Here is a 16,995-nt window from a genome sequence, read left to right as displayed (position 1 = left end):
AGCACAAGGCTTTACAGTACCAGTGCCCTGTGTCTGATTCTCACTGCTGCCTGTTTGTACATTCTCCCCGTCATCTCCTGGGTTTCCTCCAGGTGCTCTGGTGTCCTCCCACAGTCCAAAGACATACTTGTTGGTAGGTTAGTTTGTCATGGTAAATTGTCCTGTGATGAGGCTAGGGTTAAATTGGGGGTTACTGGACAACGTGGCTTGAAGGGCTGGGAGGGCCCATTCCACACTGTATCTCAATCCTTCACTTCTTCTGACAGCTCATTCCACACTCACATCACCGTCTGAGTAAAGAAGTTCCCTCTCATGTTCCCTTTAAATATTTCACCTTTCACGCTTAACCTATGACCTCCAGTTCTAGTATTACCCAACCTCAGTGGAAAAAAGTCTGCTTGCATTTACCCTATTAATACCCCTCATAATTTTGCATATGTCTATCAAATCTCCCCTCATTCTCCTATGCTCCAGGGAATAAAGCCCTAAAACCTATTCAACCTTTCCCTATAATTCATATCCTCAAGCCCTGGTAACATCCTTGTAAATTTTCTCTGTACTTTTTCAATCTTATTGATATCTTTAAGATGCTGAATGAGGTGTTATTTGAGGGGGAGCAGGGGAATTCTACCTCGTGGAGACACAAATGACTACTGAGGCTGGAATCTTGAGCAACAAACAATCTGTTGGAGGAAGTTAAACAGGTCAAACAGCATCCGTAGGAGAAAAGGAGATGTTGGTGTTTTGGGTTTAAACCTTGCATCAGGTCTTTATTAGTCCAAGCTAATATTTATTGCCCAACTAATTTCACTAAATTAAATTGCTCATTTAAAAATACTGTATTGGTAGTTGGTTAGGTATCCTCTGCCCATGAAATCTGTTAAGAAGTTCCAATTTTTGTAAACGTGTGGCTTCAAACTGCTAGCTGTGTCCTAATGCATTTGAGTACTGATAAGCCCTTATCATTTTGTATCGACTTGCATTGGCTCCAAATTAAGCAAAGAGCAGATTTAGAATTCTTCATTTCTGCCTCAAATTCCCGCACTATTTCTCTCCTCCTCAGTTTCTGCTTGATTTCATCCAGCCGCTACAAGAATATCTTCACTGTTCCAATTCTGGACTCTTGCACGTCCATGAATTTTGTTGCAACACTGGAGGTAGTGCCTTCAGTGACCAAAGGTCTAATTTGCAGAATGTCACCCCTAAACATTTCTGCCTCCCTACCATTCTTTCCTTCTTTAAGAGACTCACTAAAACCTGTCCCATTGATGATTCCTTTGGTCACCAGCCGAAGTATTTCCTTTTGGTATTCAGCGTCAGTCTTGTAAGGAAACAAGTGATATTTTTTGCTGCATAGAAAGTGTCATAAGACCACAAGACATAGGAGCAGAATTAAGCTATTCAGCCCATCGAATCTGCTACATCATTCCATCATGCCTGATTTATTATTCCTCCCAACCCATTCTCCTGCCTTCTCCCTGGAGCCTTTGACATCCTCATAATCAAGAACCTGTTAACCTCTGCTTTAAGTATACTCAATGACTTGGCTTCCATAGCCATACATGGCAATGATTTCTACAGATACACCACCCTCTGGCTAAAAAAATTTCTACTGATCTCAGTTCTAAAGTGACGTCCTTGTATTCTGAGGCTGTGCCCTCTAGTCCAAGACTCCCCTACTATAGAAAACATCCTCTCCAGTTACGCTCTATCTAGGCCTCTCAACATTCAATAGGTTTCAATGTGATCCCCCTTATTCTTCTACACTCCAGTTAGTACATAACTGTGGAAGTTGTTGTTGAAGTTATTGTTCTTATGAATACAAATATTCTTTTTCTAACACTTGCTCAGTGCATTCACTACTTAAAATCTTGCTAAGATTCGTAGCCCCTTTAAGAATGCCACAGTAAAGTGTTGACTGGAAAGTGAGGTCACATACTGCGGATTCCAATTGGGACTGTGGATTTCTGGAATTCCCGGCTCCTGTCAATTACCTACAAACAAAGGCACATTCAGAGATTTTTTTTTCCCAGAAAGATGGAGAGTGGGGATGTTTATGTGAAATACCGTCAGGGTCAGAACCTCTGGACTGAACAAGCATGCCAACAGATCACAGTCTCTAGTGAGCTTCATTCTTATGGCCTTTTGTTTAAGAGCTACCATCAGGACAGAGAAACCTGTCAGATCAAATCTCCACAGAGGTGGAGAGGAAATCTTACTGAACACTATGGTCCAAGGATAAGATTGCTTAGATTTTTGGCAACTCTCTGCACTTGTGCTCGAAAGGAAAGAGAGAGAAGAGACATATAACATCACACTGGATAACTAATACCTTTTTAAAGGAACATCTTTCTTTCTTAACTATGAGCTTTATACTGAGTGCTAAATCAAAGAAATACGATGTGACTTTCCTTCCTTCACTCAGTTTAACAATGTCTCTGCACTGTGAAGAAAATGATCAAAAGCCCTTCTGAAAGTCAGAGGCATTGCCTTCATGGATGTCACTAACATTCGATAAGAGCCAGTGGCGTGAACAGGACAGACACAAAATAGCCTTGTATTGTTTCAAGCTCGTTCTCCTGCATCACCTTCTAACTGACGTGATGGAAAAATCTGGTCCTACAGAGGGTAGATTTAGTAGCTGGACACTTTTACTCAGCATTTGTCTAAATCTAAGTACAAACTTCTTGTTATTGACCAAGAATATTGATCATTCCAGAACAGTTCAAGCCCTTTGGCACACAATATTGTGATAACTTTTTAACATACTCTAAGATCCATCTGACCCTTCACTCCCACATACCCCTCTATTTTTCTTTCATCCTTGTGCCTATTTAAGAGTCTCTTAAATGTCAGTAATGCCTCTTAAATGACTCTACCACCAACCTAGCATTCCAAGCACCCATCACTGTGAAAAAAAGAACTTATGCTTCTCCTCCAATCACCTTAAAATTATGCTCCCTCATATTAGCATTTCTGCCCTGGGAAGAAAGCTCTGTCTATCCACGGTCTATGCCTTTTATCATTTTGTAAGCCACTATCAGTCAGCTCTCATCTTCCTTCACTCTAAGGAGAGAAGTCCGACCTTGCCTAGCCAGTTTTCATAAGACATTGGAGCAACCAACAACCTACAGGTGGATTTAATGTGTCAAGCAGCATCCGTGGGGTGATGGCGGGGGGGGGGGGGGGGGGTGAGGTAAGAGAAATGGTAAATTTTTCAGGTAGAAACCCTGCATCACGACTTTTCTCCCTCAGACTGTGCCTGACCCGTTGAGTTCCTCCTCCAGCATATTGCCTGTGCCTCCAGGTTCCAGCATCTGCAGTCTTTTATTTCCTACTAGTTCCACGTGAGGAAAACTCCCAACTTACTCAAGCCCAAGAAAGTAGAAATTGGAAAGTTAAGGGTTATCATGGTTTCCACTATGTAGCCAATCAAATCATGCTGTTTTGCTCATTAGAATACAGGAGAGATTGTTTGACATTGCACGGCCTTTTAGAGTCCTCGAGTGCTCATATCTACAGATTTGATATTGCTCACATCTTCAGAGTCCTAGAGAGCTCATATCTACAGATGTGACATTGCTCAAATCTTTACAGTCCTTGAGAGCTCATATCTGACCTCCAGAGCAGCCTGGATTACTACAGTTCTTTCTGAGTTAACAGCTAATTCTGTCTTCCACCAGGAGCTAACTTGCTTCCAAATTCCACTGTAAATGTATCATAGAGCCACTTTTACATGCTTCGTCATGCTTAAAAGTCACCACTTGCTCATTAGAATGTGATTGCTCGTTCAAGGAGCTGGCACAAACACAATAGTCTCTATTTTGCTGTAAGATGCTGAGATTAGCAGGAGCCTGAGCTGTCACAAGGTGCACAGGAGATAAATGGAGCTCCTCATGCACAATGCACCTTGAGCTGCGAGTGTACGTGACACGATCTACAGGAATACAGAACATACTTATGCCAAACTTCATGGAATGTGGCAGAGTTCTAAATATGAGAGAGCTCTGGGACAGGTGTGTAAGTCCATCCAAACAGTGTGGAGGTGTGACAGGCATTTTTTTACATGGCAGGCTAATTTCTGGTAATGTCTGCAGAAAGGTCTTTATGTGCTGCACTTCTGCAGAGTGCATAATGCAACATCTAAAACCAGTTCATGAATTGGACGGGCTATGGCCAATCTGTGAGTTAGAGGTTGAGGATCAGAAGTTGGTAGTCTACTTGGGCTTGGAGTTGAAGTCAGGGGAATACATCAGAGAATTGATTGTGCTTTGAAGTGTTAGGGGTGAGTTTTGGAAGCTGAACTGACATCGGAGAAGGATAGGTGGCATCAGGAATCAACCAGGACCTGTGATACATCTATGGAAAGAATTGGTGGAGCAAGTGGTTGAGACTGATACAATATCAATATTTAAAAGACATTTGGATAAGTACATAGATAGAGGGGATTCAGAGGGATAGGGGCCAAATGTGGCGATAAGAGATTAGCTTGTTGGGCACCATGCTCAGGCTGGATGAGTTGGGCTGAAGGAACTGCTTTTGTGCTTATTGACTTAATAACAAGCAAGTCTGAAAGGAGCCTGGGCAGGAATCATTGGGGAAAATGCATTGGTGATCATGGGATAGAAATTTGCTCAAGACCTGTGGACTGAGTAGGGACAAGGGGGAAAAGGTGAATCAGTGGCGAATAGTATAGCGGGATCATGGTTTTGGGGGAAGGAGCAAGGAGGTGGCTTTGGGACTGATAATATCAGATAATCAATAGATGGGGATGTCAAATGAAGGCTTTCATTTAGTTGGGGTGGATGATACAGTACATTGGGGTTGAGGAGAACATATAAGAGTTATATCAAAGAGGACCCACTTGAGTTGGGTTGCCAGTGCGAGACAGGGATCTGTTCAGAGAGGCCTTCTTGAAATTGTTCCAGGATAACAGCAGCCTGTGGTTACTCAGGGAATACCCAATGAAACATATATTCAGAACATTGTAACCCAATTTCATTGCCTTTGCTCTGAAGAAATCTTGGACTAGGAATGATGTCACTATGTGAAAACCTCATAACTGGATCAAACAAGATTTGTGTTCGGTTGAATTTACCACCTGGTCCAAAACTGCCCAGAAATTGTTACAGTTCTTTCCATTCCAGAAGTAACTGGATTTCATTTGCATAATGCTGTCCAGCCAGCAACTGAATTGTTAGACTTTGGTGAAAGTAAAAGTGGACAGTTCTAAAATGAACTGTCATTCACTATCAATGAACTTACACCTTTTCGCTGTAACTATTATTGCTATAGTGGGTGTATAGTCTGTTTTGCCAATTAACACTCATGTAGATTTTATGCTTGATTTGTGTACCCTATCTCCAGAGGCAATTAATCAGAAGAAAATATTCAGCCCTCTTCACTGGAGCTGAATAGAGGATGGTTGAGGACTTAGATGGTTTATTCCATAGCTGTACTGTGCTCGATCTGACCTGGGAGTGTTTGATGGAGGAGTGTAGTGGAAGTATGTGGTAGGACAGTGTAACAAGAATTTCACCCTGTGTTTAACCAATATTCCTTTAAGAGGTTGGCAGCCTTGTCAATTGGTTTGGAGGCTTGAGTGCCTCAATGAACTGGAGAGCTATTTTGGCTGGAGACAGGTCAGCCATGCCAAACAGGTCAAAGGGTAGAGGCCAGACTAAAAGCCATCCACCCGACCTCCAGGTTTGGGGATTCAGCTCAGGGCTAACAACCCTGACTGTTGAAACAAAACTATTACAGAAACAGCAATGAAGAATCCTTCTCCACCTGAGGGTGACGGTATTCCTGAATCTACACCTGGGATTTGGGTGACTGACAGTAGTGAAAACCGAGAGGAAGGTACTGACACGATGAAGGATGCCCTGAACACGACCAGAGATGGAGGACCTTCATTGTTGCCCGAAACGCCAGAGGTATAATGGGCAGTAAGTAAGCAAGTTTGATCAATATTGTTGCTGTCCTGGTTGTGTTTAAAAGGGCAACTTAGAGCAAGCTTGACTCAATCTGGGGAGTGCTTGTTGAATATTAGGGGTTGGGGGAGAGATCTGATGGATCTCTGCATCATCTGTTCATCTATCCTTGGACCTAGTGAAGCCAGATAGTCACAGGTACATACAGAAGACCATCAAGTAATCTGTCCAAACATTTGCTTTCATGTGTAGGTGTTTCAGGAGAGGATACACATTGTGTCCAGTAGTCCATTGGAAACCTTGTTGGTTCAGAGCATGCCACAAAGATTGGAGATCATCCTGGACATAAAGGATAAACTTTTAAGTTAAAAAGAAGATAGATAGAAAAAAAAAGCACAGAATCTGGTTTTGGGACAATAATTAAAACAATCTATGGGATAGGATGTGACTTTGTATTGTAGAGGCCTAAGGACTCTTTGATGGGTTGTGTGCAGTGATTTTAACTTGGCAGCTGCTCTGTCTTTTATCTGATTTGTGAGAGAAAGAACGGAGATGAGCTTTATATTGAAGAGCTAATTTTTTTTGTCATCAGGATAATCACAAAAATAATCACTAAACTGTTTCTATAAGCCCCACAAGGATATGAATCAACACCTTATTTGATGCTTTACGTTAGACAGTGCAATTGCCTGGCAATTACCCTACGCTTCTCTACATCTGTGTTACCTATTACTCCAGTTTAATTGTGGTCAAATAAATAATGTCATGAGATGGTCATTTGACTGTTGTGAAGAAATGCAAAAACAAACTGATTGTTGCTGAGTATTACAATCCTTGATTATATCACCACATACCAGCGCAGTAAAAAAGCAGCCAGCTGTTTAAATAATAATCGCTCATCCTCCACTGTCACAATTTGCACACTGATCTATTCAGATTTCAATTCCCCCCAGACTATTGGAATAAAAGAGCCAACAAAAGCAAAATATTGAGTAAATACTTGGCCAAGATCTTGGCCTCCAGTCAAGGTGACCTTTCAATGTGTTGGGCTCAAGTCTCAGAGGTCCTGGAGGTTAAATGGAAAAAATGGTAATAGGGCTTTCACTTCTGTTAGTCAAATAGTTCACCTCAAGTAATCATTTGATTTTGCTTTGTGTCCCAAAGGTTGATGCCACAGGATTTATTGCTGCTCCTACAACAATAACAACTTGCAAACACGAGGAAATCTGCAGATGCTGGAAATTCAAACAACACACACAAAATGCTGGTGGAACACAGCAGGCCAGGCAGCATCTATAAGGAGAAGCACTGTCGATGTTTCCGGCCGAGACCCTTCGTCAGGACTCAACTTGCAATAACAACTTGCATTTATTTAGTACCTTCCACACTGAACAATCTTCCAAGGGCCATTGCCTGCTTCGCTATCACTCACTTGCAAAGAACAAAAAATAGGGAAAAAATCCGACCATCATTTCTTTAGAATTTTACTTCAAAGTTGAACATAAGGTAGAAAATTATACAGGAAAGCTGTGGTTCAATTTCCTACATGGCACTTGGGAAAAAGTCTCGTACATAAAGAAAATGGTGCATTTATAGATGTGCTCTTGTGAAGGAGATGTTAAACTATTGCTTCACCTGCTCTTGCAGATGGATAAACACATTACCTGACCCTGGTTTGGGTAACAACAGGGCAGTTTATTGCAGTATTCCATTTTGTACTGGAATATCGAATAAGCTATTGATCAACGGCAAAGATCACATTATCTGATCATCATCTCATGAGACCTGAGGGATTTTGCTATGAGAAATTCGGCTACTGTATTTCCTGCAATACATATGTGCCTGCACTTCATCGGTCAACAAGTACTTGGGGCATTCAGGGTTCGTGACAGGTGCCAATGAACAAAACATTTTTTGGCCATCCTTTTGTTGCTCTCCAGAACTAAATGGGTCAACGTTATGAAATAATAGTCTCTGGTTCCTTAAGGTTGTAATAGCTGGGGGTGGTAATGGGGACAAGCTCCCAGTGGCGTGCGCCTCAACTAGCCTCTGACAACCAAGTCCAGCTCCTGGCGTTCACATATGGCTTAGTTACTAACCCTGGCAGAACCATTTCTAGTGACAGGAGAAGGGGCAAAGGTGGGCACCTTAAAACCAGTCATTTCAGGCAGATGGGGCTCATCAGCCATGGTTGGCAGCTCATGTAGGAGAAGGAAAACTCTGATCTCAAACCTCTGCTGCCTTGTGGCTATACCTACTCATGGGGAAGGCTTTGGGAGTAAACCTCAAGGGAAAAATCTGGGGCTGCAGTCCCTCAGGCAGTTCTATGTTGAGTTGGCTGAATGGCAATTCCTGCAGCGCTGCTGGTACCAAACTGTATCGGCCTCTGTTGTTCCTTTGTGTTTATCAGATGTGTAGAGGTGGGGAGCTTGCTACATGGTCAACAGCTTGCTCTCCATATCATATCGCCCTGGCTTGCACATCTGGACAGCTAGGACAGCTAAGGTGCTTGGAAGTGGGTACAGAGGAGATGTCAGGGGTAAGTTTTTTTATGCAGAGAGTGGTGAGTGTGTGGAATGGGCTGTTGGTGATGGTGGTGGAGGAGGGAACGATAGGGTCTTTTAAGAGACTTCTGGATAGCTACATGGAGCTTAGAAAAATAGAGGGCTATGGGTAACCCTAGGTAAGTATGTGTTCAGCAGAGCGTCGTGGGCTGAAGGGCCTGTATTGTGCTGTTGGTTTTCCATGTTTCTATCCATGTTTGACCCCGATTGACAGTGCCCTCACTCATTCAGTGTCTGCTACATCAGTTTGCAATAGGTCTGCTACTGGCACTTAACGTACTAGGTCAAAGTCTTTAGAAATGGAAAAGTGGCCTCATTAATAGGAAATGGGATCAGATAGTTACTACCACTGATTCACAGATGGTATCTTCAGTGATGATATTCTTATATCCTAGATTGCAAAAAAAAAAAGAAACAGAGAGAAGAAGGAACTACTCTAATATATCTCTGTTCATTTAGACATGTCGGAACAGATATGAGAGTTCGGCTCACAAGATTTGATCCTGGCTGCAATTCAAGGTAAATAGGAGGAAATGTAGGAGTCTAGAGTTTGTGTTTGAGTGAAATATAAACTTTAACAAATCTCACTGATCTTAATCTTGGGTATCATCCAATCACACCTACAGGAAGGAAGATTCTGACAGTTGGAAATGCAAGATGAGGGAAGAGTGAACATTTTCAGAGTTAATTTTCAGAATTCAACAGAGAAGTATTATTAACATGTTGTTCATTACACACAGATCATTTACAACCCCTACTTAAACACAACACGGGTTCTGTCCATGAACTTCCCAATCAGAAAACATAAATAGCAGAAGGATTCAGCGATATGGACCGCTAACTCCAATATTTAATACCATCAATAAACCTTTGCAACAGCTGCCCTTTCTGACTTTGGATGCAAGTACCTTGGTTCCATTAATATTCAAGAATATGTTGACCTCATTGTAATTAATGGCTGAGCATCCATAGCCTTCTGCGGCTGAGCATTTCAAAGATTCTCAGGACTCTGAAGAAGATACTTCTCATTACTGTCCAAGATGCCTTACGACAAGACGAAGATCCCTAGTTTTACATTCTCCAGCTAGCGATTAACGTTTACCTTGTCAAGCCTCTAAAACTTTCATATACAGGTGTCCCCTGCTTTACAAATATTCGCTTTATGCCACTTCGCTTTTACAAAAGACTTACATTAGTAACCTGTTTTCGCATTAAAAGAGGATCTTCGCTTTTACAAACACTTTTTCCATATAAATTAATGGTTCTTCGCTTTACGTCATTTCAGCTTAAGAAAGGTTTCATAGGAACGCTCTACCTTTGTAAAGGCGGGGGGGGGGGGGGGGAGACACCTGTACTTTATCAACAACAGCTCTCATTCTTCAGACTCCTTTGAGGATAGGTCCCATCTAAACTGGATACCACTGAAAACAAAATAGCTCTTGTTTTGAGGGATCCAAACTATAAGGCACACATTCCTTCTAAAATTCTCCTTCAGTCACTTTGTTAGCTTTTTCCAGGTTCTTTTTCAATTTGAGTCTGTTTGAAAAAATATTGCCTCATTGGCCCCAAGCTAGTGAGACTTGGGCATGAAGCCAGGCAGACTGACAGAGCAATATTCTCCACCCTCTGCTGACTGGAAGATTGCTGTCAACATTGCTGTCAGGGCATTTCTCATAGGTTTAGTCTAAAACCCAATGGATGTAAAACTATGGCTATTTCTTCCTTTCTTTTATCAGTATCCTTGTCTAAAAGGAGAAAAGTAGCAGGATGTTGGAGGAAGGGATAAACATCGCAGGAATGCTTGGGTTTCTGTTTCATTATTTTTAAACCCTTTTGCAGCCACCCTGCCACAGTGATCGATCGTTGTGTGAGCTCCCAGCAGAGGGGCATAATTGCAGGCTTGTAAACACTTCATGAAGTGATGCCATGCAAGAGGCCAGGTCTGTCACTGCACAAATTCCCCTAGCACAGATTGTGTCTTGCCTCAGGAGACCAGGTCATTTTCCCATCAACCACAGCTCATTAGTTGATCATATTACATGCAAATTAACAAGTAAGAACAACAAAACCTACCTGAACTTGCTGCTGTTGCAAATGCAACAGGTCCACAGGACTCACTTCACCATTTGCATCCCCATTCGAACTACCTTCTCGTCCTCCACCGTCCGACTGGCTACTTAAACTACTAACTCCGTTCTGATTGGCTGAAGTGCTTCGTATTGCCTCTGATGCAGACTCCACCATCATGGCTTAAAACCTAAAAGGGGATGACAGTAAAACAGAAATATTTAATCAACTTTCCCCCTTTGCACTTCAGTACATTCACAATGCATGCAAGTTAAAATATTAATCGGTATATAAATCATAGTAACTTACAGCATAGCAAAGTGGTCGTTCACCCACTAAAACAGGGGTTCCCAACCTTTTTTATGCCATGGACTCCTACCATTAACCAAGGGAGTTGTGGACCCCTGATTGGGAACCCTTGTATTAAAAGAACTGCCTAGCTGATCTCAATCCTTAGCTCTTTCCCCATAACCCTTCAAGTACTTAAAAGTTACTATGGAAACCCTTTCCCACAATATATTTCATATCGGAAAAACCTACAGTGTAAATTAAATTCTATTCATTTTCTTCTCCATTCTAGTAATCTGAAAACTGTGTTCTATGGTCTCTTCCCCCATTCTTCCAGAGGAAACTGTTCCTGCTAATTGTGGGAAACACCGACATTGTCTTTTTTTGAAATTTTTCTGTTTAAAAGGAGAAGAACCCTGGGTTCTCCAGGTTCTTTCACTACATGAGGAAAAATTTCTTCAGTTAGTGAGTGGTGAATCAGTGGAATTTGTTGGCCCAGGCAGCTGTGGAAATCTAGTCTGTGTGTATATTTAAGGCAGAAGTTAAAAGATTCTTTATTGGTCAGGGCTTGAAGGGACTCACTCTCACCTTCGCTTGCCCATTGATTGATTGTCCTAGTTTGACTTCCAGCTCATCCTGAATTAAGTGTATATATAGTAGTTCAACTCATGGAAACTGAACTCTTTCAGACTCAGGCTGAACTAGAGAGAACGGGGAGGAGGTCTGGCCCCTGCACATGTAGCACACAGGTCCACCAGTGTGTGGACATGCCCTAGTGCTCGTGAACCAGATCCCCAGCTAAAGAGCCCCACTGCCTTCTGGGCAGCCTTGGGAGAGACGAAGGCTACAGGTGTAAATCCGGATAGCAAATCCTGAGTGGAGCTCCTAAAGCGGCTGGATGTCATTGAACATCCTTCCAGCACCTCCTGCAGCCAAGCTGGTGCCAAACATATTGCTTCATAAGCTTTCCTTTGGACCATACTGGTGAAGTTGAGAGGGTGAGAGGGATATCTTGATGACTGGGCATCTCAGGATCTCCATACCTTCCGCCCAGGCTTGTGGTGATGGTCATCATCCCCCATTGACTTCCGAGACAGATGGATGCCAACCAACCTGTTCAGTAAAGTTCTCAACAGAACGAGAGGGCACTTTATAGAAATATATAAAATTATGGAAGGGATAATTTTATCTGGAAGGGATAGATAAGTAAAAGGCAGGAAAGTTGTTTCTACTGGTAAGTGTAACTAGCTTCAAGATTTGGAGGAGTAGATTTAAGATGGAGATGAGGTAAAACTGCTTTAGCCAGAGAAAGGTGGAATTCTCTGCCCAGGGAAGCAGTAGAGGCTACCTTGTTAAGTATATTTAAGACACAGTTAGATAGCAAAAGAATCTTATATGGGGGAAAGGCAAGTAGGTAGACCTGAGTTCACCGCTAGATCAACTATGATCTTACTGAATGGTGGAGCAGTCTTGATGGGCAAGATGGCCGACTCCTCCACGTGTTTCTTGTGTTTATTATGTTTCAGCACCATTTGTGCTGCTGCCAGTTTGTGCCTATGAATGATTACGGTTGGAACCTAGAGTCTGATTGCCATCAACCAAATACAAATGTTAAACATGCCAGAAAGTGAATAAGCACGGGAAGGTCTGATGCCCAACCCGGCCTGCTTGCCTTGATCTTACATTTGAAGAACAGCCTGAGTTGGAGGCAGAGTGGATGGAGGACAGTGGTCCTTGTCCCTGTGATGTACTCAAAAACTGTCAGGTGGAAAACAAGCATTGGAAGATCGGCAAAGAAAGAGATTCATTCTTAGCAGAAACTATTCCTGTTCTCTCCTCACTTTTTGATGATACCGGATTAAGTAAATCCTTCTTCAGGTGGTAGTAACCTTCCTAATTCTTTAACTGGTAACAGATTTGTAGTGGGCTCCTCATAAAGTTACTTCTTTATACAGCCCATAGCAACAGCTCTCCAGATTAAGAGAACAGAGTAGTTTGCCACCTACTCACAAGATACAGGTATGCTTCTCAGGAGCGTGCATGCTCAGTACACAATTTTGTGTGCTCTCCCAGTGAATCAGAATCAGCATCACTCCTGGAAAAGCCCAGTAACAAGACCCCAGCCTGTTCACAAGTATACCCAACACTTTGAGCACTGGGCTTGATCCTCTGGGAATTGAAGGCTGATGTCCAGATGCGCTCTCAGTAAAATGCAGGCAAAAGGAAATATATCAGGGAATTAAAAAGAGAGATTTTTCTTTAAAAACACAAGATGATGGAGGAATTTAGCAAGTTGGGCAATATTCACAGAGTGGAATAAACAGCTGACATTTCTGACAGAGAAACTTCATTGGCACTGGAAATGAAGGGGGAAGGGGAAGGACTACATTGAGGCAGAAGGGTTGGGCCAGGTGAGGGGAAGGTGGTTGCGTGTAAGGTGATGCAAGACACTAGGAGGGGATAGATGAAAGTTGTAAAGGGCTTAAGAAGAAGGAATCTAAAGAAAGGGCAGTGGACCATGGAAGTAAGGGAAGGAGGAGAGCAACCAGGGGAAAAAGGACGGTAGGTGAGAAGAAGGGAAGGGGTAAGAGGGTAAGCAGAATAAATGAGCTAGTCCAACTCTACATATGCTCTTTGACTTGTTGATTCCACGAGCATTTTGTATGGGTTGCTCAAGATTTCCAGCATCTGCAGAATCTCTTGCGTTTGTGATTTTATTACATTTGAACACTTCAGTTGTACTGGAAAGTGTATGGAATAAAAGAAGGTTACATCACTGATAAAGCAGCATTATCCACCCAAGCAAGGCTCACTGTCTGATTTGTATGTCTTGGGAGCACACCTTGAAGATCAGCACGAGAATTGCGTAAGTTTTGAAAGACACAGGCCAGACAAACAACAGCAATACATATTTGGCTGCCACAGAGAAGAGTGAAGATGCAGGGGGAGTGTATGACAGTAGGGAGAGTTGTCCTAGAAATATTAGGAGAGCAGTCATCAGCCACGTGAAGCTCCCCCAGGAAGTGATCAGAGTCCACTGGCTTTGGGTAGAACTCAGATCTACTAACTAGCCTCAATGGCTCAACATTGGGTCAACAAAGATAACTTTATGTCCTTTCCTCAGACTTTTGAAGAGTTTTTGTTCAATTACTTAGTGAGAGGTGTGTTATTGAATTATTGTGATACGGGGCTGGGGGTAATTCTATTTCTAGAATGGGATTGCAAATTAAGTCTAACTAGAAATAGGCAGCACAGAACAAGTCAAAAGGAGAAACAAATTCCCTTCTCTGATGCCTCCTCATTTCTTCATTGCCACAGAGTGGTTGGGAGTGAAGGTTTGTTATCTAGCTGTGATCTGGTAATTTATGACTACTTGTATGTGATCCCAGATTTGTGGCATGCAAGAAATGTTTGACAGCCATAAATCCAAGGGATTTCTCAACTTTTGAACTTTTCAGCCTCTGGGAGCTGACAAGGTAATTACAGATATAGATGTCCCCTTAGAGTGAAGGGTTGCTTTTGAAAAATGCCAACTCTAACAGCACTGAATTAGTTTAGTTGCTTGATCAGGATCCTGCCATAATGCCACTCACTAAAACCAACTAATTTCCATCAGTAAATCCCATTTGTTTTGTTTGACTGTTGAAATGTGCCTGCAGTTGCTGTATTGCATCTACTGCTGGAGTGATGTCCCATTGCGCACTAGATGCTGGGAAATATTTGGACACCTACGTAGATTGGTTGGGCCGAATACTTTGATTCAATCATATGACTACCAAGGAGCATAATTTCTTAGCCCTTTAAAGAACTGATGTAACCCTCAATTCTATCCTCAGAATCCTACTATATAAACAAATTATCTTGCTCAGACTTCCCCAGTCACAGAAGTTACCAGGTCAATATTTACTCCTTGACCATTGAATTGTCTGGTCACTTATCTTCTTTTATGAAAACTTACAATCTATGAACTTACTGACATATTTGTTACGTTACAGCATTTCTAAAGCAATCATTTCCTTTAAAGTTGTTTCAAATGACCCAAGGATTGAAAACCACTATGTAAAGTGAGTTATATGGATGTATAATATGTATTGTATAAGAGTTGCTAATTAATTTCCTTAAACCTAAAATAGAGTCTGGGAGGACAGTTTATAACTTAAAACCAACCTAATATCTATTCCGTGGATGATATAATCTTTTGAACCATATGAATGTTTGTTACTTTCAGAACAAAACTGTAGACTTTTCAACCTGTACACCTGACTTCCAACTCAATGTTAAAGTAGCTTCCCTGAGGAAGGGCCGATGGACATGGCTGTCTTATGGTAAATAATCAAGGGTGCCACAGTTAAGTTGAGGCTGCTAAACGTTCAGTGCTGTAGTGACCTGTGGGAGTAAGGATACTAACTCTGACTAGAGGAATTCCTGGAGATTTCACGACCTGACCTTCTACCCCTACTGCCCCGACATCACAATCCTTGCCATTCATCACCCATCATGAAATCAAGGCATACAATGACCAGGTCATTTGACACATTGGGCCTGTCCCTGGCTCTTGGATCGAGCAAATCAATTAATCTCAACCCCCCCCCCCCCATTCATCACTCATAGTTGAGTAAAGTGTTTCCTTTCAAATGTTTGTTCCATTCCCCATTAAAAGTTATAACTGAAGTGACTTCCATTCCTTATCAGCATATACCAGGTAACAAAAAATCATTACATATTATACATATAAAGGATATCATCTCATACTCTACAGTTAATTGTCATGCATTGGAAAATATTTCCTTCTTATTTATAGTTACCTTTCTGTTACAAAAAGGAGTTCACAGCACACTGTGCAATTATAGTTTATTATGCATAGCAATGCATACACCTCTCTATATTCAAGGAACTATGTTCTCAGTGTAACCCATTGTTCAACAGACAATATACAGTACTTGTGTTTAAACAGTTCAATGTGCATGGTAAAAGCAGCAATTGTATAAGCCCTGTGCAGTAAAGGACTCTTCAGACTGCTAACACAAACTTGTATTTATTTATTTAGTGATACAGTGTGGAGAAGGCCCTTCCAGACCTTTGAGGCATGCCACCCTTGCAAATGCAACAACCCCATTACTCAACGCCAACAAATGGCACAAACCCCTACTGCAATCGTTTTTAAATTTAGTCTTCTTACACCAGTAACAAAATTAGGAATCACTTTTGCTAAATGAGAGATGGAGAAACAGTAATTATTGTGAAACTGTATACACATATTTTTTGGAATAAGTTAGTGAGAGAAAGCATTGACCTGATTTTATAATGTGAAGTCTTAGTGAAAAACACATTAATAAAGGTATTGCAATAAATGACAGATCAATTCTACATCAACATTGCGGCAATAAATAGAGAGTGGAAACCGTTATATAACAACAAATTAGTGAGTGAGGTGAGATAAATTGTGGGTGAGTGTGCAAGTGTGAATGGAGAAGTCAGGCAGAACAAGGTGGATGAAAAACAGAAGATGAATAAGTGAGAAAGAGAATGGAGGGAAGGTCAGAGATGACAAGAGAACATGGAAGAATCTGGATACAGAGCAACAGTGAGAGAAAATTGAAGAGAAAAGACGTTTGGGTTGGTTATTATGGTGGGCAGAGGGACAGAAAGCTGACAAGAAATTAAATTGCACAGCACAGTTTTGTTTTCAGTGTTACACACCTAAAAAAAAAAGAGTGATTTCTTTTCCGGAATGAAATGCTAAAACAAACATTTCCTGATTATCTTTCATCATCCTCGGCGCTTGACAGGGCATTTCATGTAGTCGTTTTTCAACCTTAATGTACAAGGGGTGATTGATAAGTTTGTGCCCTAAGGTAGAAGGAGTCAATTTTAGAAAACCTAGCACATTTTTTTTTCAACATAGTCCCCTCCTACATTTACACACTTAGTCCAGCAGTCGTGGAGCATACAGATCTTGGACCTCTAGAAAGTGTCCACAGATGGGTGATTGATAAGTTTGTGGCCTATGGTAGAAGGAGATGAGTTATACAGCTCTTGTTACATGCACATGCAGTTCAACTCTTTGAGTGATTATACAGAAAGTTTGAAGTTAATAACTCATCGGGGTGATTGATAAGTTCGTGGCCTAAGGTAGAAGGAGA

General features: G+C 41.7%; 1 protein-coding gene across 2 annotated transcripts in view; it reads right to left on the bottom strand.

The window, feature by feature from the left end:
- Positions 1-16,995, bottom strand: part of foxp4 (forkhead box P4) — a 395,709-nt gene that overhangs the window by 280,250 nt on the left and 98,464 nt on the right. For both annotated transcript variants that reach the window (XM_073030525.1, XM_073030526.1), the window contains exon 2: positions 10,571-10,754. In XM_073030525.1, coding sequence (XP_072886626.1) covers positions 10,571-10,744 — 174 coding nt within the window. In that variant the 5' untranslated portion in view covers positions 10,745-10,754. The remainder of the gene's footprint in view (positions 1-10,570; positions 10,755-16,995) is intronic.

This window comes from Hemitrygon akajei, chromosome 27 (genome assembly GCF_048418815.1).
Source record: "Hemitrygon akajei chromosome 27, sHemAka1.3, whole genome shotgun sequence".
NCBI lineage: Eukaryota > Metazoa > Chordata > Chondrichthyes > Myliobatiformes > Dasyatidae > Hemitrygon > Hemitrygon akajei.
The sequence above is the reverse complement of the archived record's forward strand: the minus strand, read 5'-3'. Positions and strand labels throughout refer to the sequence as shown.